At 40.0% G+C, this 25966-nt stretch overlaps 1 protein-coding gene across 2 annotated transcripts in view; it reads right to left on the bottom strand.

The window, feature by feature from the left end:
- GLIS2 (GLIS family zinc finger 2) overlaps window positions 1-25966 on the bottom strand; it is a 681681-nt gene that overhangs the window by 120792 nt on the left and 534923 nt on the right. For both annotated transcript variants that reach the window (XM_044089337.1, XM_044089338.1), the window contains 2 exons: window positions 21779-21867; window positions 7099-7361 (listed from right to left, as the gene is read on the bottom strand). In XM_044089337.1, the coding sequence (XP_043945272.1) occupies window positions 7099-7273 (175 nt within the window). In that variant the 5' untranslated portion in view covers window positions 7274-7361; window positions 21779-21867. The remainder of the gene's footprint in view (window positions 1-7098; window positions 7362-21778; window positions 21868-25966) is intronic.

Below are 25966 nucleotides of genomic sequence, written 5' to 3'. Positions count from 1 at the left end.
TGAAGAGATAACATTTTACAATTTTAACTGTACTTTATATATTTTACAGAGATATGAGTAAGTTATATATTTTTTTTTATTTGATTTTTAGGCTTTGTGCTTTTAAGTACATGTCTCTTTAAAATTTTCTGTAACAGTGTTGCACTAGAACTGATTGGTTACTTTGTATCTGTTCTGTTCCCACAGGATATTTAAAGTGCATTTAAGTTTTTGTAGCATTAACTCTGAAGAAGTCTATGGGTTATAGACGAAAGTGCTTAGCTAATGCACTTTTGTGGAGTTTGTTCATAACAAAAGTTATTTTTTTTACCTAGTTAAGTGACTATTGTGGAGTTTGCTTGAAATACAAGCTGGTTTATCATCCAAATAAGCATTTGTGTCATTCTTTATACCTCTTTATTCTCCTTTCATTTACTTGTTTACTTCTATCAAATTTTCTCACCTGTCTTTCTCTCTAAATATACCGCAAGCCTGTTTTTCCCTCATTTCGTATAGCAGTTCTTGTTTGTATTAGACTAACTTACCCTTAATTTCTCTACAGACTGTCTAAAATTTCTCTACATATTAAATTTGTCATATAACTTGTATCGATTCTTAACCAGTGTTTTTATATTATGTCTAATTTGTTATAGTTATTTAAATGGCTCCCTATTACGCTGTCGCAGACGCAGGTTGTCGAATGCGTCTTTGTCGAACTGAGAAGCATGAAAAGGAAAAATAGCGAAGGGGCTTTTCAGCTAATTCTTTCTCTGGGAAAGAATTTGTTTGGCTCTTTCGCTACTTTGCCTTTTTGGCACTGTAATGCAATCTCAGAGTTGATATATTTAAGTAGGGGGTGTGGGGGTGCACAGCCCCGCACGTCGGGGGGTGTGGGGTGCGAAGCCCCCACACACACACACATTATCTAATGTTTTGCAGTTTTTTTTTTTTGGAACAGTGATTTTTTTCCCTTGGAAAATAATCACTGTTCTGAGGTTTTGACTTTGCAAGCTTTCACTTACATGGGGCCGATTATGTGTCGTTCACTCTTCTGAGCGTGTGATATCATAATATAGACCCATTTAAACTGCAGATGTTTTTGTTTAATTTTTGAAGAATGTAAAATTATTGCTCTTAAAATGTTTTGTAATAATTTGGAGCTTTTCTTCCTGGGCGTCCACTGAACATGGGCTTCTACCCTGCCAGACTTTCCCGGTAATCCAGTGTCAATAAATACATAAATATAACCTTCGGAGCTTCATGAAGTTTGCTGTAACCTGTATAAATATTTTATAAGTCCCATATATGTATTAAGATTATTTTTAAGAAATTTAGTAAATGACTTGTAATTGCAAGGGGAAGGTTATTGTACAATCTTGGACGGTGCTGAGTAATGTCTCTGACATTTTTTGTAACTCACATTTACTTTTAGTATTAGGTAATCCGATCCTATGATTTCACTAGTTAGGAATGGTGGTTCCCACATGGCTAAAGTGGAGGCTCATTTTAAAGATAACGATTAGTAACTAAACAGTAAAACAAAACAAGATATACTGGCAAGGCATAACTTGCCTGCTTTTTTAAATTCCATTTGTGATGGGGCTGGCACCCCTCTTATCCCCACAATACATCTTTAAAACATCCTAAATGCATGGGGTTTAATGGAGTTACCATTCCCCTTACAAATGGAATTAATGCTAAAATATCTATCAATCTATCTATCTATCTATCTATCTATCTATCTATCTATCTATCTTATCTATCTATCTATCTATCTATCTAATCCATCTGTCTATCTGCCTACCTAAATAAAGTAGTGTTGACTATGCAGACAGAGGATTAGTTTGCTTAGGAATTTGATAGCGCTTGCTAGGTCACTTCAGCTCTGGAACAGCATTTATACTCATTCCAGCACTCTTCATATCTGCCTCAGGGTATACATGTTATTACACAATCCTGTCTTTTACTTAATATATGCAGTACTGAAAATGTGTAGAGTAAATCATTTACTGACTACCCAGTAACATCTGCAGCAGGTATCCAATGCAAGAAGGGAAGACCTTCGTCAGCCAAGAAAACCTAGCATCATATTAAAATAACGATGAATCTCTTTGTGGGGAAACACACTGATAATCAAAAACATTTTAAATAGTTCTACATTAGATCAATGCACTATAGCGGCTACTCTAGTTTACACATGATTAAAACGTATTTTGTTGCATTTCAGGCAGTGGCGTTCCTTTTGATAACTCAATGCTTAGTTAAGTATTTACAGCCTTTCTGCAATCTAGTTACTCAGTTACATACAAACATAAAAGTTTTTACAAACATAAGTCATTTATGCAGAAATGGACTTCACTACCTGTATAATTTGTTCTTTAGGGCTTAGTTAACAGTTATTCAAATGACTGGAAGTCCAGGGAAGTGGTAACAATAACTGTGGCTATTGAATTAATTGCATGACAGAACTCATTTTACTCTTTGCTCAAAATTATGCAGGCACAGTAGCATATGTTAACAGAATGAAAACAGGAAGCACAAACTGGAGAGAGTCACAAAACAAAGTAAAACCACTTTAATGTGTAACTGCAACTCATAACCAACAACGGCTATTAAGTTTTGCTGAAGTTATCCTTGTCCCTGTTAGCAGACATGGTCTGTATCATATCAAGGAATATTGTCTTTCCGAATAATACAACTGTCTAATTTTCAAAGAAACAGAAGAATAAATGAACGATTATAAGGCAGCCATGTAAAAATAATATCAAAAGGCAATATGAAATGCTTTATAAAATGAGGAGGTAAATATGAAAGTTAAGAAGCAAAATGCACTATGATGCACATCACCATTAAAACACACATAATAGTGGAGATGGGGTGGGAAACTGGCATAGAAGTTAAGGTGCTTGCCTTATAAACACAAGGTCTAGTGTTTGATTCTCACATGGGGTTACTGGCTAGGCTTAAAATGGCCTACAAGGGCAGTTAGCCTAGTACTAATCTATGAACCTAGGGACATTTTTTGCCACCTGGCAGTTTAGGTAGCTGTATAGTCCATCTTTAGTGATGTCTTTTCCATTAGTTAGATGAGTGAGACTCTGAACGCGGTCTACTACTGGTGAGTGCTACAAGTCAATAAACTGCGAAGCATAAGTATACTATCAACACTACCACCATCTGACTTCTGTCACATGGCAGGCAAACAGTGGCCTGTAAGCTGCCTCCCCTCAATATCAATGTGAGGAAAATAGATTATGCTAGAGAACCTTTCCCCAGAAAAACATGGACAGGTTCTAGCTGCAAGCATATTAATGGCATGACTCAAACTGTCATTGATAAGGACACTCTGGACATACAAGAAGAGTATTTGGGTAAGGGATTGTACATTTTAGTGGGTATTATGAATGCTACTACCTTATGATTCATCCAGCTAATCACAATTCAGACTCATAATACTCCAACAATGACCTATTTTCATGCAGGAGATGAGGCTGAAAATTTTAAATGGTGAATTTAGAGCTGCCAACACTTAACAGGTGTCTTTATAACACCTCAGTATTAACATGTTACATATTCTACATTGACCATATGTATACCTCAACATAGCTCTAAAACATCTAGCTGTGCCCTTAACCCTACCATACTTTGTACACACACATGCCTCAGGATAGAACACAATAACATACTTTATAAGTCAGGGACACTGATTCTGTGCTTTTTCCTGAGGAGACATAGGTCCCAGAATACCTTTCTAAACTAGAGAATCCACATTAGCAGCACAAGGCCTTAGACAAAAGAAATTATCTTCCAGGTGATGCCTCCAAATGTTTGATTAGACTACAGTATGGGACTACATCATGCAGTATATCTTATCACACCATAAATAACCTATCAAAAAGTGACTCTACTATGCCTTAACAATAACTCAAACTGTACCACTGTGTTGTCCAATGTAATGCCTAAATTGTAGCCACCATAATATGATGTCCTGAAGTCAACCATCCCTTAAACACTATAAAAATGTGGCCATATCAATATGGCAGAAGAAGCTCTTAAAGCCAGGCTTCAAGGCTGCATTGGTGGAACCAAAACTAGATGGAGGCTTTGCCTCCATCTGTGCTCCAAAAGTGTATGCTAAATAAAAATATGACTGTTTAGTTAAGGGGGGCATGAGCATCTGTTTGGTGCTGTGATCCATGAACTAAAATGAGTGGGTCATTGCCTAAAATTATGCAAAAATCTGCTTAATAAATAATTCCTTCTCATAGCACAGAGACCTGACATTAAGACATCCAAAAGCATGAAAAATAAAATGCAGCTGCACCAAGAAAAGAGTGAACTCTAGCATGTGCTGACATGATTGAAGCATTTTTGCAGGGGTTAAGCCACCTTCCAGCCCTTAACATGGCATGTTGCACTCCCCATAAAGTGAACTCTAACATTTTCTCTGTGTCGTATTTCTCATGTATTTAAATGACACATTGAGGCTGGGTATGCTTTCAAGTCGTTTACTGTACATAAACACATCAGGAGTTGTAACTGAACATATACTCATAAGCTAACTGACTTGGTACTTCAAAGACTCACATGTGCATCTCCATAAATGCCTGCACTCACTCTGGCTGACTATACAAAATGGCACAGAGCTTGCATGTGCTTAGTAAATTTTATGCACGTGCTCTCTAGCTACAATGGCTGACTAGGTTCAAGCTACACACCGATCTACACTCTGAAATGATTAAAATATTTTTGCAGGAGTTAAGCTACCTTGTAGCCCTTGACGTGGCATACACGGCAGGTGCAAACACAAATGAACGTTCCCTCTCAATGGCTTCTGAGCCAGCTAAATTGTGGAGTACAAATGCTTTTGTATGTGCATCTTTATCAGAAAATGCACCCTGTATGAAAATATCATATTCTTGCTCAAACACTCACCAATTCTCAACAATATTATTATCAAACACCAGCAGTTCAGGTCTGCAAAATCCATTTGCCATAACAACAGAATTCGTTTAAATATAAGCAAAGACCACGCACTTGTAATTATGCCCAACTGCACAGCAATCTCTCTGAAAAAGCTTTACTTTTACCACTGCAAACACTGCAAGCACTCTGGACACTTTGGATACTTTAAAAAGTTTTAGTTAATGCAAAAAAGTTGTACATTGTGAAACAAAATGTGTTTCTTTTAGCCTTTTCGAACATTTTCAACACTTTGGAAATTATCTGGAACACTTTTATCAATATGTCTCTATTTTGGACATTTCGTTTATCTCTGTAATTATTTTGAACATTTTGAATGCTTCAACACACATTCGGTGACTGAAAAATCATTTAAATGAGTTTAAGTACCTTCAAATAACTGCTGACCTGTTTGCAAGTTTGCTCCTATATATTTCACCAGTTCTTAATTCGTGCCTCATGATTTGTAAGCTGCTTCATCTTCAGATCCCATTCTGATACCATGTCACATGTCTCGTATTCAAATAAGACACTGAGGCTGGGTATGAGTTCAAGTAATTTATTCTACATAAACAGACCAGGAGTTGTAACTGGAACATACACTTTGAACTTTATATGCTAAGTAACTGACTTGTTACTTCAAACACTCTCACATGTGCATCTCCTTACATGCCTGCACTCTCTCTGGCTGACTGTACAAAATGGCACTGAACTTATATGTGCTTAGTAACTTACATGCACATCCTATCTAGCTACAGTGGCTGACTACGTTCAAGATACACACTGATCTACACTCTGACACGATTAAAACATTTTTGCAGAAGTTAAGTCACCTTGCAGCCCTTGACATGGCATGCTGCACTTCCACAGAGTGAACTCTAGCAAGTGCTCTGAAATAAATAAGCATTTTTGCAGGGGTTAAGCCACTTTGCAGCCTCAACATGCCATGCTGCATTCCCACAGAGTGAACTCTGTCAGGTTCTCTGACACGATTAAAGCATTTTGCAGGGGTTAAGCCACCTTGCAGCCCTTGACATGGCATCCTGCACTCCCACAGAATGAACTCTATCAGGTTCTCTGACACGATTAAAGCATTTTGCAAGAGTTAAGCCACCTTGCAGCCCTCGCATGGCATGTTGCACTCCTCACCCTTGCTAACTATATATACAAACTGTGAGCTCACTGTACCTTGGAGTGAGGGGGGATTCTGAGATTCCAAAACCTTGGAGGCAGTATATATCCACCTCAATCACTGTTAGAAGTGTTATGGATCACAATGATATTCTTCAGAATTATCTCAGGTACCCTAATATGCAGCTTTTTTATTACTGGTTTACAGTACTGTAGCAAGGGTGGAATGAAGGGAGCAATTGCAAAGTATTAGGGGGTGTGATCAAGAGACAGCTTGTATTAGCTTTTTCTTCCTGAACAGGCACTTGAATTTGGGATTTATTTGTATCTTCTCTTGAAGCGCTGGGGGCTGTCTGCAGTAATTTGGAGGTCTGAAGACTATTTTTTGTTTGCTCTTCGCTTGAAGAGCTGAGGGGGGGAGCTAGTTCATGGGACTCCCACCTGAGACTGCTACTCCTATGCTGGTTTACCACAGACATTCTGAGACTAGAATGTTGAATCCCTTTGCAAATGGCTCAATATTGTTTTACCTTTTGCCTATAGTTGTTGTTGAGAGTAATAACACAGCTCCCTGGTGCTTTTTATAAATTAAACTCTGCTCTTCTTTAAGAAGTACAACCTCTGCGGTGTTTCACGCTACAAGCCTGCCTGTGTAAATTCCTTTTCCTGCTACCGCTAGTCCTGTTGTTTTCCTTTTGTGCCTGGCACGCTGCACAGACATTTCACCTTGTCACAACTGCAGAAAGTCATCCTTGGAGACATCACATGGTGGTCTCATAACAACTGCTGAATCATTGTGGCAGGATGCCTGGGTGTAGTCCAGCAGTAAACAGAAGATTAGCACTTAAGGAAATAACATCACTTTTACTCATGCCAGCAATACTATGAAATGTTTATGATTAAACAGTGAGAAGTGATCCTCCGTGTGAAAACAGCTGTGGTTTTTCCAGCAGTTAAGTTAGCTATAGAGAACAAATATTAGCAGATGTTTATTTCATTACAAACAGCACTAACACATCCACTTACCTGCTGCTGGAGAAGATGGAGAGGTTGGCGTTTTAACTGCAGAGCCATCATCAGCCCTCTTTAGTTCTGGGTGCAGACTGGCTTGCTTAAGTGTTTCTTGGCCCCTCTTCTCCCTCACACCATGCAGGCGAGAGATACTAAGCTTGAGGTCCAGGGGCTCATCCAGGGAATGCATTATTGTGACTGGTTGATCGTTTTTTTGTCTCTGGATCCCCAGGGGTGGAACAGCAGAACTCACCAGTGCAAACCGTGCTGAAAGCAATCTACAGACAGGAAGGTAGCAGAGACAGTAAGCAGTACTTTGAAAATTTATAATTTCAAAAGTGTTGCTTCATCACAGTATATATTTTTGTAGCCATACATTTTTACCATCAGCAGCAAACAAAGTCACTATTTCACCAGAAACTTCATGATATCTCAAGACTCTGAAAGCTATTAGTAATATATTTAAAAAATACTTGTGTGGGTTTTAACAAAACATGTATTCATTATTTATATCAACACTTTTTTCTGGTACAGTCAGATCCATGTTCATCTTCAACTCGCCAGCAGCCCTATTAGCCATTCCTGATCAGCATTATGGGGTACCTGTTTTTATGCTGTGGCACCAGCAGCCCTATTAGCCATTCCTGATCAGCATTATCGGGTATCTGTCTTTATGTTGTGGCACCAGCAGCCCTAATGTTGTGGCACCAGCAGCCCTATTAGCCATTCCTTATCAGCATTATGGGGTAGCTGTCTTTATTTTGTGGCACCAGCAGCCCTATTAGCCATTCCTTATCAGCATTACGGGGTAGTTGTCTTTATGTTGTGGCTCAAGGAAGGCAAGATCAGCTTGAAATGCTGATGGATTTCTTTCTGTTTTTTTTTTTTTAGTTTATCCTCACCTAGAAATTTGCATTTAATGCCAATAACCATGTGCACTCCTGCCCCTGTAGACCCGAAGTGCTGTCAGGAGCATAGCAGCATAGCACTCTGGTCTCCACCAGATGGCAGCACTACTCGTGATGTATCTGTCCTGTTATCTCCAGAACAGCTCTCCATCCTGACCTTCTGATGCTTTGGGCTCTAATCACAGGGGGTGCAGTTAGAACAAAGCCTCTGCAGAGTTGGGGTGAAGATTGTGGTGATCCTATATGAAGCACAACATACAGCACAATTTTCTTTCTCTGCAGCATGACATGCAGAATCTAAGTACATCCTCTGACAACTGTAATGCAGGCCGCTACCTTACAGCAGGTATGCCCAAAGCTACTCTTGGTCTTTAGTTTTGTGTATACCCTAGACTCTTTTTGTTTTACTCTGTAAACTTCTGACATGCTATGGGTGAAAAGGGTCGTTGAAGAACATCCCAGTCAGCTGGTTATCAAATAAGTGTATAACTGAAGAAATGGCAGCTAGGAGCTGATCTACAGGTCAGTGTATCTTGTCTTTTGCCTGCTGCAATGCTTTATTCTGTAGCTTTGAAGTGCCACTATGGTATACTTTTCTCATCTTTTTATCCCATAGAAACCCATCTTGCTCACTTCCCAGCTTCTCTTCATACAAACTTCTCTTGCTCTACACTTTCATTACTTCTTTTTCCTACTATTCGAATTGTGAATGAATGGTGTCCCAGGATCAGTTCAACTACCTGCTTAACACATTATCATATAAATAAAAAATATATAACCTTATACTCTGCCACATGTGAGCCCCAAATGTTAGTCTGGATGGCCAGATGTTGATATTATTTCACAAGTACAATCTGTTTTCATTATCTCAACATATGTACGCATATATTGTTACAGAGGCATCTACCAGGCAGAACAGTGGCAGTACTCTTACAATAATGCTGCTAAATAGAATATCCTGCTTTTCTAGTGCATTACCCAATTGTGCATCACAATGCAGCTAGATGCAGAGGTCCCTTCATGAGTAACTATACTTTTCAGGAAATGGTAATGTACACAGTATTAAGGAACACAGAATGAGACATGCAAGTGAACCTCAGAACTGTGTACTGTAAGACTGAGTACCATTAAGTGCCCCATTGTGCTGTACCATAGTAGTATGTCATCACCACGTTTGGAGATCACAGGATGGATAGAATATCAGTACTGGCTGACTCTGACCAAGAAAAGCTTATACTGGTTATTAGAAAATGATTATAAGAATGTTTCACTGTATATCAAAATGTACAGAAATGCATTTGCTTTGTCTGCGTGCACCTTTCCTAGTGGTACACTCTATTTACTTGTAGGACAATCAGTGGTGCATTCTGTTTATGAGGGGTAGAACATATGGTGGTAATCTCTGTTTATGAGACTTAGGACAAGCCTTGCTGTACTCTGTCTATGAGATGTAGGATAATCTGTGATGTATTCTGTTAATGAGATGAAGGAAAAGATGTGATGCACATTATGAAGGACAAGGTGTACAGCACTATATCTATGAGATGTAGGTCAAGCTGCAGTGTTCTCCATTCATGAGATGTAGGACAAGCTGTGATGCACTCTGTCTACGAGATGTAGGACAAGCCATGGTGTATTCTGTTTAAGAGATGTAGGACAAGCTGTGATGCACTCTGTCTACGAGATGTAGGACATATAGTGGTAATCTCTGTTTATGAGATGTAGGACATATAGTGGTAATCTCTGTTTATGAGATGTAGGACATATAGTGGTAATCTCTTTTTATGAGATGTAGGACATATAGTGGTAATCTCTGTTTATAAGATGTAGGACATATAGTGGTAATCTCTGTTTATGAGATGTAGGACATATAGTGGTAATCTCTGTTTATGAGATGTAGGACATATAGTGGTAATCTCTGTTTATGAGATGTAGGACATATAGTGGTAATCTCTGTTTATGAGATGTAGGACATATAGTGGTAATCTCTGTTTATGAGATGTAGGACATATAGTGGTAATCTCTGTTTATGAGATGTAGGACATATAGTGGTAATCTCTGTTTATGAGATGTAGGACATATAGTGGTAATCTCTGTTTATGAGATGTAGGACATATAGTGGTAATCTCTGTTTATGAGATGTAGGACATATAGTGGTAATCTCTGTTTATGAGATGTAGGACATATAGTGGTAATCTCTGTTTATGAGATGTAGGACATATAGTGGTAATCTCTGTTTATGAGATGTAGGACATATAGTGGTAATCTCTGTTTATGAGATGTAGAACATATAGTGGTAATCTCTGTTTATGAGATATAGGACATATAGTGGTAATCTCTGTTTATGAGATGTAGGACATATAGTGGTAATCTCTGTTTATGAGATGTAGGACATATAGTGGTAATCTCTGTTTAAGAGATGTAGGACAAGCCTTGCTGTACTCTGTCTACGAGATGTAGGACAAGCCATGATGTATTCTGTGTATGAGATAGGATATGTGGAGGTAAACTCTGCCATGACATATAAGATAAGCTTTGCTGCATTCTATTTATGAAATGTAAGATAAGCCATGATGTATTTTGTTAATGACATAAAGGAAAAGGTGTGACGCACTTTATGAAGGACAAGGTGTGCAGCACTCTATCTTTGAGATGGAGGTCAAGCAGTAGTGTTCTCCCTTTATGAGATGCAGGACAATCTGTGATGCACTCTATCAATGAGATGTAGGACACACCATGATGTATTCTGTCTATGAGATGACGGATAATCTGTGCTGCACTCTTTCTCTCTGTGAGATGTAGGACAGGCCATGCTGTATTCTGTCTATGAGATAGGACATGTGGTAACAATCTCTGCTTATGAGCTATAGGACAAGCTTTGCTGCACTCTATTTATGAGATGTAGGACAATTCATGCTGCAGACAAGCTATGATGCATAGTGTTTATGAGATGCAGGGCAAGCCATGATGTACTATGTCCATGAGATGTGGGACAAACCATGGTGCAGTCTGCTTATAAGGTTTAGGATAAACCATGATGTATTTTTTATCAGATGTAGGACAAGCCATGATGTATTCAGTTTATGAGATGTAGGATAAGCCATGTTGCACTCTGCCCACAAGATGTGAGACAAACCACGGTGCAGTCTGTTTATGGGGTGGAAAACAAGCTGTACTGTGCTCTGTCTATGAGATGCAGGAGAAGCCGTACTGCACTCTCTCTCTCTCTGTGAGATGTTGGACAAGCCATGATGAATACTTTTTGTATGAGATGTAGGACAGATGATGGTGCAATCTGTTTATGAGGTGTAGGGCAAGCCATGATGCATTCTGTCTATGAGATAGGGCATGTGGTTGTAAACTTTGCTTAAGAGATGTAGGACAAACCATACTGCAGACAAGCTACAATGCATAGTGTTTATAAGATGTAGGACAAGCTGTGTTGCACTGTATGAAAAACAGAAGCAGCTGTGCTGCGCTGTGTCTAGGAGATGTAGATGTCTTGCTGCTCTCCGTTTATGAGATGTAGGACAAGCCACACTGCTCATTGTTTATGATGTGCCAGCCAGGGTTACTGTTTGTGTGGTCGAAATGCAGATGATGGTAATCATTTTATTCTGCGTTATATCAAACTTACGTGGTTGCTGCTTGTGGAATAAAGTGAAAATGGATCATCTGGACTTGAGTTTGAATGTGTGCTGATGTGTGTTTGAATACGTGCATATGTGTGAATGTTTGAAATGCATGGGTGAGTAGGAATATATACGTGTGTGTGTGTGTGAGAGTGATACAGAGAGAGAGATGTGGGTTCTGGATGAGTTGCTAGCTGTTAGTGTGAGATTCCTAACAGTGGAGAAGGAGTTTTTCCTTTATTCCCTACTGTTGTACGATCTTGAAGTTAGTGTATTTGATAAGCGGGAGATGTGGGGTGCATGGGAACTTACCCCCCCCAGCAAAAATCACTTTATTTAAACATTTTTTTCAAATGTGTGTGTGGATTTCAATGTAGTGGGTCCGATACAGTGAAATATTGAATTAGTGATAATCAGTGTTTCAATAATAAACCACAGGACAAGCAGTAGTGCACTCTGTCTATGAGAGGTAGGACAAGCTGTGGCAGTCTGTTTATGAGATGTAGGACAAGCTCTGCTGCATTCTGTCTGTGAGCTGTAAGACAATCAGTGCTGCACTCTATCTCTGAGATGTAGGACATGCAGTGGCAGTCTGTCTATGACATGTAGGACAAGCCTTGCTGTACTCTGTCTATGAGATGTAGGACAAGACATGTTGTATTCTGTTTATGAGATGTAGGACAAGCCGTACTGCACCTATGTCTGTCAGATGTAGGACAAGTGGCATTGCAGTCTGTTTATGAGCTAAAGGGCAAGCAGTGGTGCAGTCTGTATGTGAGAAGTTGGACAAACAGCAGTGTTCTCTCTTTATGAGATGTAGGAGAAGCCATGTTGCTGGTCTGTCTTTATCTGATGCAGGAGAAGCTGATCTGCACTCGTTTTATGACATGTAGGATAACAGACTGTACTGTCTGTTTATGACATATAGAACAAGCAGAGTTGCACCCTGTTTATAAGATGTCGGACAAGCCCTACTTCACATGGTTTATGAGAGGTAGGGTAAGCCGAGCTGCACTCCATGTTATAATAAATAGAAGAAGCCATGCTGGACTCTACCTATGAGAAGTGGGACAAACCATGCTGTGCACTGTTTATGAGATACAGGGCAAGCGGCAGTGCATTTGAACTATGAGGTGTAGAACACATAGTACTGCTCTCTGTTTATAAGACGTGGAACAAGCTGTGACTCTCACTGCTTACTTGGTGTGGAACAAGAGCCTGTGCATTTGCTTATGGAATGTCCAGCATGTGGTGATGCACGGTTTTGATGCAAAGCTGAACAAGTCTGCTTGAGAGTATCAACATTTTCATTACCATAGAATGCCGTGCAAGGAGTGACATGGAACTGCTACTCTGTTCCATAGAATGCCGTGCAAGGAGTGACATGGAACTGCTACTCCGTTCCATAGAATGCCATGCAAGGAGTGACATGGAACTGCTACTCTGTTCCATAGAATGCCGTGCAAGGAGTGACATGGAACTGCTACTCTGTTCCATAGAATGCCGTGCAAGGAGTGACATGGAACTGCTACTCTGTTCCATAGAATGCCGTGCAAGGAGTGACATGGAACTGCTACTCTGTTCCATAGAATGCCGTGCAAGGAGTGACATGGAACTGCTACTCTGTTCCATAGAATGCCGTGCAAGGAGTGACATGGAACTGCTACTCTGTTCCATAGAATGCCATGCAAGGAGTGACATGGAACTGCTACTTTGTTCCATAGAATGCCGTGCAAGGAGTGACATGGAACTGCTACTTTGTTCCTAGCTATTTGAGCTGCTACAGCACCCTGCCACAGGTAGACTGAGACATATGCTTCCAAATGTTGGAGATGTGACATGGATGTCACTGGGACTTGAAAACATGTCTTCTGGGAACGGCAAGAGGTGGAGATATGCAACAATCTCTAGGACATGTTATTTGTGGTCTTTAGGAAAGAGGTCAGGTTACAAGAATTACACTTTTTGGCACCTCTTGAAGGATGGCCTAAGCATATGCATCTTGTTAGGAGCACTGAGACAATAGCAAGACACAAGTGAAGTCTGAGAATAGCCCTTACGTGCTGGGATCGCTGGACCTTGTAGGCAGTATGGCCAAGCAGAAGGAAACAATATGTACAACAACATTAGGTCAGAAATTCATTAGCAGACAGATGCCATGGTTATGACACAGTGACAAGTCCTAATAAGTAGAAAGGGCTCAGATATTGGGGTACTACAAAGTAAGCATAAGGAAAAAGATTGGATTGGGTTGTAAATTCTATTACAGCTAGGAACTGCTCAAATAAAAAAATTCCTATAAGGTAGTCAGAATATGATTTTTAAGGAAACATGAAGGAATTTTAACTGTATTAATAAATATTTAACTACATTATGTGGGAAACTGAGACTAGTGTCTGAAGCATGTGATTGTCACAGCTGATGTATGTTGATTTTTGTTTTTAGAATTCCTTTACTGTTGTGCTATGATAAAGATCTGATAAAAAAAAAAAAAACTAAACATTGAAATACTAGACTGGTACCATACAGTGATGACGATGTTTGTCAAGAATGACACTTTTGCAGAAGCAGTTACATAAAAACAGACGTAGTTGTTAATCAGGCAGGTTAAGAAGAAAGACAATAAGGAAATGTGATCTATCCCTAAAAGACTTACTACAGTTTGAGACAACTTATAAATATCAAAAGTTCAAGCCCAATGTACAGAAGAAAACAGAAGCAGAAACATGCAATTGATTTAGTATCCATAGCACAAAATGCAAATTCACATAACATAAATACAATAAAATCCAGCTGAAGATTCTAAAAGAAAAACAGGTACTTAGTATTATCGCAACCAGATTTTTAACAGCAATACCGGTTGCGTAACGATCATGGAATATGGTTGTTTGATTACTATGAAGTTAAATAAGGTTGATATGCTGCAAAGCCACCTATCAATTGCCTGTATCAGTGGTCCACAGTAGGTTGCATGGCAAAAGTGTGACGGTCTGCAAAGTGTTTAATTTGGTTGTAACAGAATGTAGATGTTCACTTTTCATAGGTTCATAGGTTCATACTAGGCTATCTGCCCTAGGGCATTTATAAGCCTAGCCAGAGTGTGTTTGGCTTTCTCCACCCATTTTAAATGAATTTTGCTATGCCCTTTTTGGAGGTTAGTATACTGTGCCTCTGTCTAACAGTGACACAGAAGTGATACCTGGGGTAAAGATACGATCCCCCATCCACTCATCAAGATTCCTCTTGAAGAGAGTCAATGAGGGACTATGCCTAACCTGGACTGGGATTTTATTCCAGAGTGAAGGGAGCCTCTGGGTTATGAATCTGTCCCTCCAGCATGTCCTATTTATTTCAGTGCTGAGGCTCAAGTCTCTCGAGCGTGTAGCTCGATGGGATTTGGATTTTCTGAGGTGCAGCATGTCCATTAATTCCGGGTTGGACATGGCTTTATATGTCAGGCACAGATCACCTCTGAGCAGGTGGTATGCCACTGAGTAGAGCTGGAGTTTCTTTAACCGGGCAGCATACGGCATCTGTTTGAGCCCTTTGATCCTCTTGGTGAGGTACTTTTGGGGTCTTTCCAGTTGCTGCAGGTGTCTGGTAAGGTACATCCCAAAAGGGGCATTGTACTCAATTATGGGCCTGATGAGGGATGAGTAAAGAGGCACGATGACCTCCCCTGATCTAGATGTGAATCCCTTCATGATTAGGTGGGCTACATAAAATGTTTTTCTAACCACTTTGGCCACGTGGTTTTCAAATGAGAGATTGCTATCAACTTGGGTCCCCAGGTCCCTAATTACTTCTTCCGTACTTAATGGATTACCACCTATATGGTAATTTGTGGGCACTTTGTTTTTGCCAAAGGGGATGACTATACACTTTTCATAGGTTCATAGGTTCATACTAGGCTATCTGCCCTAGGGCATTTACAAGCCTAGCCAGAGTGTGTTTGGCTTTTGCCACCCATTTTAAAATGAATTTTGCTATGCCCTTTTTCGAGGTTAGTATACTGTGCATCTGTCTAACAGTGACACAGAAGTGATACCCGGAGTAAATCTATGATCTCCCATCCACTCATCAAGATTCCTCTTGAAGAGAGTCAATGAGGGACTCTTCCTAACCTGGACTGGGATTTTATTCCAGAGTGAAGGGAGCCTCTGGGTTATGAATCTGTCCCTCCAGCATGTCCTATTTATTTCAGTGCTGAGGTTCAAGTCTCTCGAGCGCATAGCTCAATGGGATTTGGATTTTCTGAGATGCAGCATGTCCATTAATTCTGGGTTGGACATGGCTTTATACGTCAGGCACAGATCGCCTTTGAGCAGGCGGTATGCCACTGAGTAGAGCTGGAGTTTCTTTAACCGGGCAGCATATGGCATCTGTTTGAGCCCTTTGATCCTCTTGGTGAGGTACTTTTGGGGTCTTTCCAGTTGCTGCAGGTGTCTGGTAAGGTACATCCCAAAAGGGGGCATTGTACTCAATTATGGACCTGATGAGGGATGAGTAAAGAGGCACGATGACCTCCCCTGATCTAGATGTGAATCCCTTCATGATTAGGTGGGCTATATAAAATGATTTTCTAACCACTTTGGCCACGTGGTTGTTGAATGAGAGATTGCTATCAACTTGGGTCCCCAGGTCCCTAATTACTTCTTCCATACTTAATGGATTACCATCTATATGGTAATTTGTGGGCACTTTGTTTTTGCCGAAGGGGAAGACTATACACTTTTTGGCGTTTAGCTTGAGGCCATGGCTCTGGCACCAGTTGTCTGTTTCTATGAGGCCCTTTTGTAGGATGCTTGTGTCAGCTGGAGAGTCGATTATGGTGCCCAGTTTGCAGTCATCTGCGAACTTGGTCAGCCACAGTCCTTCCGTGTTGGCCTGTACCTCCGAGAAATATAAACCGAACTAGAGAGGTCCCAGGACTGAACCTTGTGGGACGCCACTTGTAACTGGTTTGGAGTCTGACATGGCTCCAGCAATTCTAACCATGTGGGTTCTGTCCTTGAGCCAGTTTGCAAACCATCTACTGACATAGGGGTTTATATTTAAGCTGGTGAGCTTATCTATAATGCCCGAGTGGGGTATTGTATCGAAGGCTTTTGCGAGGTCCAGGTAGGCTGTGTGGACCACCTTCCCCTCGTCAATGGCCTTGGTGACTGTTTCAAAGAAATTGACCAGGTTTAAGAGGCAGGATCTGCCCTTAACAAAGCTGAACTGGGTAGGATCCAGTGCTTGTAGGTCCCCAATATCTTTATTTATGAGGTCCATGATGATCCTTTCCATAGCTTTGCAGACCAAGCTAGTCAGGCTTATGGGGCGATAGTTTCCAGGATCCGTTGAGGCACCACCTTTGTGGAGAGGGACCACTGTTGCTGTACGCCACTCTTTGGGTACATATCCTGTAGTAAGGCTGAGATTGAACAGTAGTTTTATGTTTGGGTTTAGCTCTTCTTGGAGTTCATGTAGGACGCAGCCCGGGACACCGTCTGGTCCCATTGATGCTGTGCTTTTTGCTTTGGAGAGGGTGGCTCTTACCTGAGCATCTGAGATGTCAGGGGGGCAGCACTATGCTGGGATAGATGTTTGCCCTTTTGGTGGGGAGGGGGGGGAGAAGTTTGCACTGAACCTGTCAGCTAGGATGTTGGCAATGTCTGTGGGTTCGGTGTATTTTTTGTCATTTTGGACTAATTCTGAGCATATCTGGGAATTCCCACTCAGGTTCCTAACATAACTAAAGAAAGCCTTGTGATTATCCTTAGTGTCCTGTGAAATTTTTCTCTCGAAGCTGGCCTTAGACGATTTTATGAGTGCCCGTAGTTGTGTGCTAATACTGATCAGAGATGCCTTCCCTTTTTGGGATTTTGCTCTACCATGTAGCAGCTTCCTCCTTCTATTGTATAGTTTGTTTATGGCTGGGGTCTACCAGACAGGACGCCTGCCTTTGGAGGATGGGGTTTTGGTTTTATTTGGGATTGCATGATCCATGCATTCCTGAAGGTGTTCATAGAATGCGTTTATAAAGGATTCTGCGGTCTGGGCCATATTTTCCACAGGCCCAGGGACCTTGAAGGATTCCACCTCGGTTTTGAAGAGTGTGAAATTTGCTTTAGAGAAGTTTTTCACTGTGGTTTTCTGGGCAGGGGGTGGGGTCGGGATGTGAATATCCGGTGAGATTAGTTTATGGTCTGATCTTACCAGTGAGGGATACACTTCTGGTGTACAGCATAGAGCCCCCATGTTGGTGATGATCAGGTCCAGTATGTTTTCCCCTCTTGTGGGAGTGGTAACAAGTTGTTCTATAGCATTTGAGTTTATAAATTCTAGGAACCTTTGGGCTAGTGTGTTGGAGCTAGAGTAATGCTCCCAGTCTATGTTTGGGTAGTTGAAGTCGCCCAATATAATGGTGTTTGGAGAGACCTTCATATTTTCCAGTGTTCTCAGGAAGGCCGAGTGGGATTCCTGGGTTTGGGAGGGTGGTCTGTAGCAGGCTATAAACTGGAAGGCAGTTTTACCCACTGTTAGTTGCACATGGATAGTCTCTGATGCTTCGTGCTGTGCCACCAACCTGGAGGTGTGGGTATCTTTGGCGAATATTGATACTCCCCCTCCTTTTGTGGTTCGGTCCAAGTTTTGGGGCTGAAAAGCATGGTATGAGGTATAACCTGGTAGTGCTGGGGTGCTCTCGGGAGCCTTGAACCAGGTTTCTGTTACTGCACAGATATCGATGTTCTCCATGCTAAGGAGAGTTTCGAGTGCATGCATCTTAAGGTTTAGACTTCTGGCGTTGAGTAGCACTACTCTTAGTTTCTTATCCCTTGTGATACCTATGGAGGTGGGTTTGTCTTTTGAGCCTTGCCTAAAAATGGCACAATGGGGGTGGCAAGAGCCTTTGCCAATATCCAAAAGCCCAGGGGTGACAGGTGCAAGCCGTCCCTAGCATAGCATCATGGCTTGTCGAGCATGTCATCCCAGGTTGACAGGCATTGGATCCCCTTTGAATGACACCAATACTTAAGCCAATTGTTGAAATTGATCATCTTGTCTTCATATTGTGGCATCATTCTTGGTGAGGGTAAGATGCTACTCAAGGTCAGGGTCATACCGGCCTGGGCTACATGCTCAGAGAGCTCCTCTATGTCTCTTTTCATGTAGTCCAGGGAGGTACGTCTCAGGTCATTCACACCAGCATGGACAATGACTGAGTCATATTTGTACTTGCCTTGGAGTGACCTGAGTGCTTGTGTTATGTGGCAGATGCTAGCGCCCGACAGGCAGCTCACCATGACCTTCTCCTTGTTCAGCCTGGTGAGTGGGATGTCAGTGTGCCTGATGACAGAGTCACCTATTACAAGTGTATCAGGTGTGTTGTTTAGCCTTAAGGGCTGTGACTGTTCGGCACACTGGCTTTGTGAGCTATGTGTTGCACGTGTTTTGTTTTGGGGTAGCGGTTGCTTGGGTGTCTGCTTTGGAGGTCTCTGCTGTTTAGGTAGATTTCTATTTAGAGCCTCCGAGTATGTTTTTGTGTGTTTATGTGTTTGGTTTGCTGTCGTGGTAGGTCTATGTGAGACTGGAATTGTAGTGAGTGTGGTTTCCTTCTCCTCCTGACTGGTTACGCCAGTACTGAGTTGAGAGAGCTTAGCCTCCAGTTTGGCTATATGGTTGCATCTCTCACATGTGTTGGAATTTGTTGGGAGGAGGAGTGAGTTGTCTGTGTACATGAGGCAGTTGTAACATTGCCTCAAGATTCCCAGATTCACCAGCTGGACCGGAGAGGTGACTGACAACTGACCTTTGGACATGCTAGAATAGTATTGGGAATTCCTTTATAATTGAAAAAAAAATGGCCAATGGGGAACAAGGTACTCAAGGGGAGTTTGTGAGGGTGTAGTGCTTTTAAATTTTTAGTGCTGACTTATATAATTGCTTTAGTGAGCAAGTGCCAGGCTTTAGAGTAGGAATAGGGTGTTTATTATGAGAACTAGATCAGTTCTAAGGGAAAAAGTGAAGAGCAGACTTTGTGGAGCCGAGAATGGTTTAAACCCAATTAAGCGGAGCTACCCAATGCTGCGCTATGCGCAGAATCACAAAGCCGCGCCAAAGCGGGTTTTATACAGGGGGACTTGAAAGAGCTAGAAATTGGCCAAAAATGGCCAATACACTACCAGATTCTTGTGCTGGGAACACTCCTCCAGGGATAGATAGGCTGCTCTAAGCTCCCCACTGCCACTGGTGAACAAAGAAGCCTCCCTTTATCCAAGGAAGGAAATGGGCAACGCAGTCCTGAATACAGCAAAGCCTGTATTTGGACTACTCTAAGTCAGGAAAGATGGGAAGCAAGGATAATTTTTTCATTTTTTTCTTTTTTGCAACAAAACATCAGGAAAATGCAATAAATATGTAACACAGGCTAGCGCACTTGATACAGATCAAGAACCGTGAACCATATAGTAACATACAACTTACTTTCTACTAATCCAAGCCTTGCAGGTATTGCAGTAGGGCTAGGGTTTTGAAATCCCATTAACAATTTTCTACTGCGTAACTTAATGAAAATATTTCATCACAATCCAGAAAGTAGCATTCATTTCTCAGATGCTGTCATATATGCCCTCATTGCATACTTAAAGCCTTTCCGTAACCAGAGATAACTTAAGAATTATTCTGTATTTCGACAAATGCTACATCACTCTACCTACCTCTTTTCAATAGCTACTCTATAAAGGTGAAATGACCCCCCCCCCAAATGGAAAAGAACAAAAAAGGTAAGCTTCTTCAGTTCAACAGTCAGACTTGTTGTAATTAAAAGATAAGTCTCCCAGCCAGTGGCCAGCGGCCTCCTCACAGCCAGTGGGGACAATCTCCCAGCCAGTGGGCCCTAGTCTTTCACGGATTGGTAGGAAAATTTCTGCTGGATTATACCCAGTCATCGGACTGGCAGTTGAAAAACACAGATTTAAACAAGCAATGGAGCTTTTCTCCCTTGGCCTTTGCTGTAAAGGGGTTAACAAATGTCAAATACAAAAACTAACAAATAATTAATTAATAACTGGGGCAGCAGTGAACATGGTAAGACTGTATACCACAGTTTAGGGGTCTACTTCAGAAACCCAAATGCTCACTTACCTGACTAACAAAACGCAGAGACGAAAAGGCAGATGACTGCACAACACCGACATCCTGGAACACTGACTTTCCACTCCAGGTAAGTAACAGCTTGGCCATTCTGCCAAAAAAGTAAAACCGAAGGAAAGCAAACAGACTCATGTGGGGGGCTTGCCCCCCCAAATAAATATACCAACTCCGAGATCGCACTACCGTGGGGGTAAGGGGCAAAATTCAACAGGATGGCCAAGCATTTACTTACCAGGAGTGGAAAGTCGGTGTTCTGGGGCATCGGTGTTGTGGGGTCTTCGGCCTTTTCACCTCAGCATTTTGGAAATCGGGTAAGTGAGCATTCGGGTTTCTGAAGGGGACCCCAGTTTAGATCCACAATTAACATTTTTCCATATACAAGTACAAAACCACTGTTACTTAAAGAAATTTACTTGAAACCAATAACAGCAAGTTCCATTACCACAAGTGCTGAGATATATGCGCTTAAAGGGAATGGGAAGTCACTTCCTAGTTCTAGTACTACTGACAGTGTGAGATATACAAATATTTTACACTATTTAACCAACAACCCCAAAACACAAGCCCACTGCACCATAAGTAATTCAGCATCCTTTGTGGCAGGACTATTAACACATTCACTGAACCAAAATTAGTGCATTAACAATTACCAAATCTGCTGCACAAAGTACTGCACCTTCCAGTTGTGGTAACTGCTGTATCATCTGCTGACTAAAACATACTATACCAGGGTTCATATATACAATCAGCTTTGACAATACAGTCAGCTGTCCTTCCCAAGCTAGGAATATTGTGTTGTTCTCAGTTGTAACAATCTTGCAAAACTTGAATGGTGAACTCTCTCTGGGATTAATATGGTCTACAGCAAAACAAATATTATCTTAAAATTCAACCTAGCACAGGTGAGCTATTATTTTAAATAGGCATGAACTAGTTGTACTTTAAAGGAAACATCCTTTATCTTCACAGTGCATTGTTCCTGGTCACAGCACTCCCAGCTGCAGACTGACATACCTGAATTTGGGCTAGCAATGGAGCCAGGCTTGGCTATGATATAGTCCAGTAACTGATACGCTCTTAGGCTGTTCAGTCTTGTCACATACCTGTAAAGAAAAAAAACAAAGTATAAATGACTTTTCTTTACTCAACATTAGATAAATCTTTTTTATAAGTGTGCCTGGGGGTAGTTTACTGGTGAAGTTGCAGCATTTATGCAGACTACTTTATCTGCCAGTGCCTACTGCATTTTACATAAAGAGCACATATGCATGATAAATACATTATAAAAGTACACTGTAATCTTCAACCAAGCTTAATTTATTAACAGTAGCAGCAATCACAACAGGATCCCGGCACTAGTTTCTCTGTGCTCCTTCTACCCTTTAGTCCAGCAGTTCTCTAACTAGATGACATCTTCTTTCTAAATTGGTCATCTGGAACATCAACTCTGCAAGTTAGCCTCCTTTGATCTCTTACTATCCTCTCTTCCTTCATCCAACCACAGAAAAGTATAACAACCTCATTTACAAGGACTCTGATTTACAGTTATGAAAAAAGTAAAGTTCTGTTTTCATCAAGTTAACTCTGGAAAGTACAATTTCCTTTTACTACTGGGATCAAATTATATTTTTCTTGTGCAGCTAGATATAGATATATTAGTCAATGAATCAGCTGCAGCAAACCACCAGGAACAATGTTGCAATACTCAAGGAAAAGAAAGTTCACAGTAGTAGAAGCGCTTAATTTATCAAACAGGATAAAAGCTTTCGGGATGTACCCTTCCTCAGTTATCAATGAATCAGCTTCATTGATAACTGAGGAAGGGTACATCCTGAAAGCTTTTATCCTGTTTAATAAATTAAGCATTTCTACTACTGTGAACTTTCTTTTTCTCAGCTATATATAGACAAATATAGATATAGATACAGATATAGCTATAGATATAGACATAGATAAAGATATATAGATATAGACATAGATATGGATCTCTATATTGAAAATTAAAATGGATTCTAGGTACAGAATGCTCATTAAAACAAGTTACCAGCAAAAAATATGAGCAGAATTACAGCTTTTGGTGAAAGAATTCTCTAACCTTAAATGTCAGATTCCATGAAAATACCATCCTGTGTTTTCCCAGGATTTCGATACTAGAAGTGTGGGATTTACCATAATTTTTCACAGACAGAAATGGAAAATCAGTGTCCCTGATCATTTAGCACAACAAGGCTTTGAAGCAGTTGTTATAGGATGTTCAGTTAAGGACAGCAACATCCCTTTGATCCATCTCCAGTTTTCTTTTCTTTTTTTGCCTCAGAATTATAAATATGGCCACATATTACTACATGTCACATGGTACTAAAACTGACATTTTATTTCTATTTTTAAACAAGGTTATTTGATCGTGCATGATTAACTGACCTTATGTAAATGTCTAAATGGTTGTTAGAGAGATATTATACAATCTGTTGTACTGAAAGATAGCCCAGATGATAGGATTCAATTTTACTTTATTGTATGGATTTTCATTGAAAAATTGCAAAGTTGACTAATTCAAATGTTAAAATTTTACATTTTTGATTAAGTTGAATTCTTATGTACTCCTACTATAAAAAAATCATCAAGTACAAGTCACTGCACCATGAAGGTAAAGTGAAGCACCCCTTTGCAATCCTTTCCATAACAAATTTTGGTCAGAGTGTTAATTTGCATGACTCAACCTGCTATCCTCTGGTTAAACTGTCAACAGATATGAAAAAACATGGCTGCAAATTATATCACAAGAAAGTCAGTTATGCAACAACTTCTACTACAAGCCTGTAAAGGCAGAATTTATCAGTGGATGTGTGGTAAATCAAAGGACAATTACACCTATATGTTGCTTACTACAATTCCAAAAATTATTCAATGGAATCACTGTGGGCTATCCTATTAAAAACATAAACACTTAAAATGCTCTTGTGCTGTTTGATTCTGGTTCTGTTTTGGTTTTGATATCTGTTGTTGAAAATTACTTGCCCAATGCCAACACTGTTAGCTCGCAAATACAATACAAGCTCTGGAAATTCAAATTTCTGATCAACTATTTATCATTTAATATGATTAATATGATTGAACTGTCATAGTTACTCATAGCAATAACATTTATAATTTAGCATGTAAGTAATATCAAAAATATTTTCTTACATGCAGTTTAACCTTGTGAACTTAACGGAAAAAAAGAACCAAATGCAAAATACATGATTTCTTTGGTAAATAATGTAAGCTTTATGGAGTTAAATCATTTATTTAAATAATATACTCAAAAACAAGAATCTAAAAACCCTTTTAGCATGTATTTATTTAATCATACCATTCAACTCAAGAGATCGCAGAGATTTGTAGCTAAAAAGATGAATGAACTGAAGATCCTTAGTTACCCAGACAGACTGGCAGCCCTCTCAATGTATTACAACGTTTCTTACATACTCCACCACGGTGATCTGTGTTTAGCCTTTCAAGACATGAAGGATCTGACTTCCTTCATAGAATGAATGGATATTGAAATACTCAGATAAAGAACCTAAACATTCATCGGCAGATTAATAACACATGGCAGGATAGGATTCATATCCCCTAGTATCCCCCTTCCCACCTTTGAAACAAATCTTCACTATATAGGTCAAGCAGAGTAGGACCTTTACCATATTCAGGATAAATATAGATATAATACGATAATATGATGGGTAGCATCAAATTCTCCCCCATTCTAGCTTGTGCTGCCCTCCTTCAGCCTGGAGGGAGCTTTTCAAATGTGGTTTGTTGGATAGGACTGTAATGGTCTGTAGAATCTCTACCAAACGAACCCATGAACCTAAGAGAACAAATGAACCTTAGTTCAAAAATCAAAAGTGAAACTGGGTTTGAATTAAAAAAAGAACAGCAATTCATTATATTTTATGGATACCCACAGCATGCAGAGGGGTTTGCCCTACACCCTCTAACACTACATTTCTGGGAAAAAGGAGCAAAATGCAAAATTCATGACTTCTTTGCTGAACAATGTAATGTTTATGGGGGTTGAATTATGTACTTAAAGCAGACACTCAAAGGACAAGAATCTAATGACCCTTTTAGCATGTATTTATTTAAACATATCATTCAACTTAAGAAACCTCAGAGATTCACAACAAAAAAAGATGTTTTAGTTGCTGTTATACTCTGTTGGTAACATGTAATTTCAATTTGCAATGACTCCCCCCACCCCATTAGTGATGCTGCCTTTTAGCAAGCAGTCCCAAAACTACTAATCCATCAGTTACCTGATAAGCATATGTTTTGCTACTGTTTTGTAGGTTGGGTACTCAATAACCAAGTCAGGTACTGCCCTACTTATTTAGTTTTTGCTTTTGAGCTTTTAAGATTTATTTAAAATAGGTAAAATATTTGTTTTAACTTGTTAACCTATTTACAAAAGAACTGGTTTATTTATTGAAATGGACACATATACCCATTTTAGCTATGACTAAGGCCACAATAGCAAAGGTAAATGCAACAGATATTGACAGTTTAGAGCAGCAAGGCAACTAGCATATTTTGGGAATGTGACAGTAAACCAAATTAAGCAGAAAAAAGCCACACATGCCTAGACATCATAAACACAGTAGCACACAGTGGCCGGAGATGAGGATTGAAAGATGGACTCGAGAAGTGTTGGGCAGAAACTTTACCCAATGAGCCACTGTGCCGCCTTATTCTACCAGCTACAGGGTAATTGAATGTTAAATACTGCTAAGGTTATGGATAATTTTACTTGCAGTCATAAAACTGATGCCAACATTTTTATAGTTTTTCATGTATATTTATCAAGAAATTAAGAAAACTATTTTAATAGAATTATAGAAAGCTAAAAATTATATGTTAGTGAAATATCACCCATTTCAAGATAATTCATATGGAAGAAATTCAGTGCTAAAAGTATAGTGCTGATTTATTTTAAAGGTTATTCATATTTTTTTTTAAATGAAAAGGGTAATTTCTCTTTCAGTTTTTAAGCAATTACAATAAAACCATGGATAAAATTCCACTCAGTTTGCAGAAGTATTTTGTGGTCGATGGGCAGTAACATGATACTCAAGCTTAGAGCTTTGCATTCATTTTGTGGATAGTGATATGGTGAACAACCTTTGTGTTATCCTCTTTCATTTTAATGTTATCCAGGTT

The sequence above is a fragment of the Protopterus annectens genome, chromosome 12.part0 (genome assembly GCF_019279795.1).
Source record: "Protopterus annectens isolate FY-2018-M chromosome 12.part0, PAN1.0, whole genome shotgun sequence".
NCBI classification, from domain to species: domain Eukaryota; kingdom Metazoa; phylum Chordata; order Ceratodontiformes; family Protopteridae; genus Protopterus; species Protopterus annectens.
Note: the sequence above shows the minus strand (reverse complement) of the source record. Positions and strands in the feature narration are given on the sequence as shown.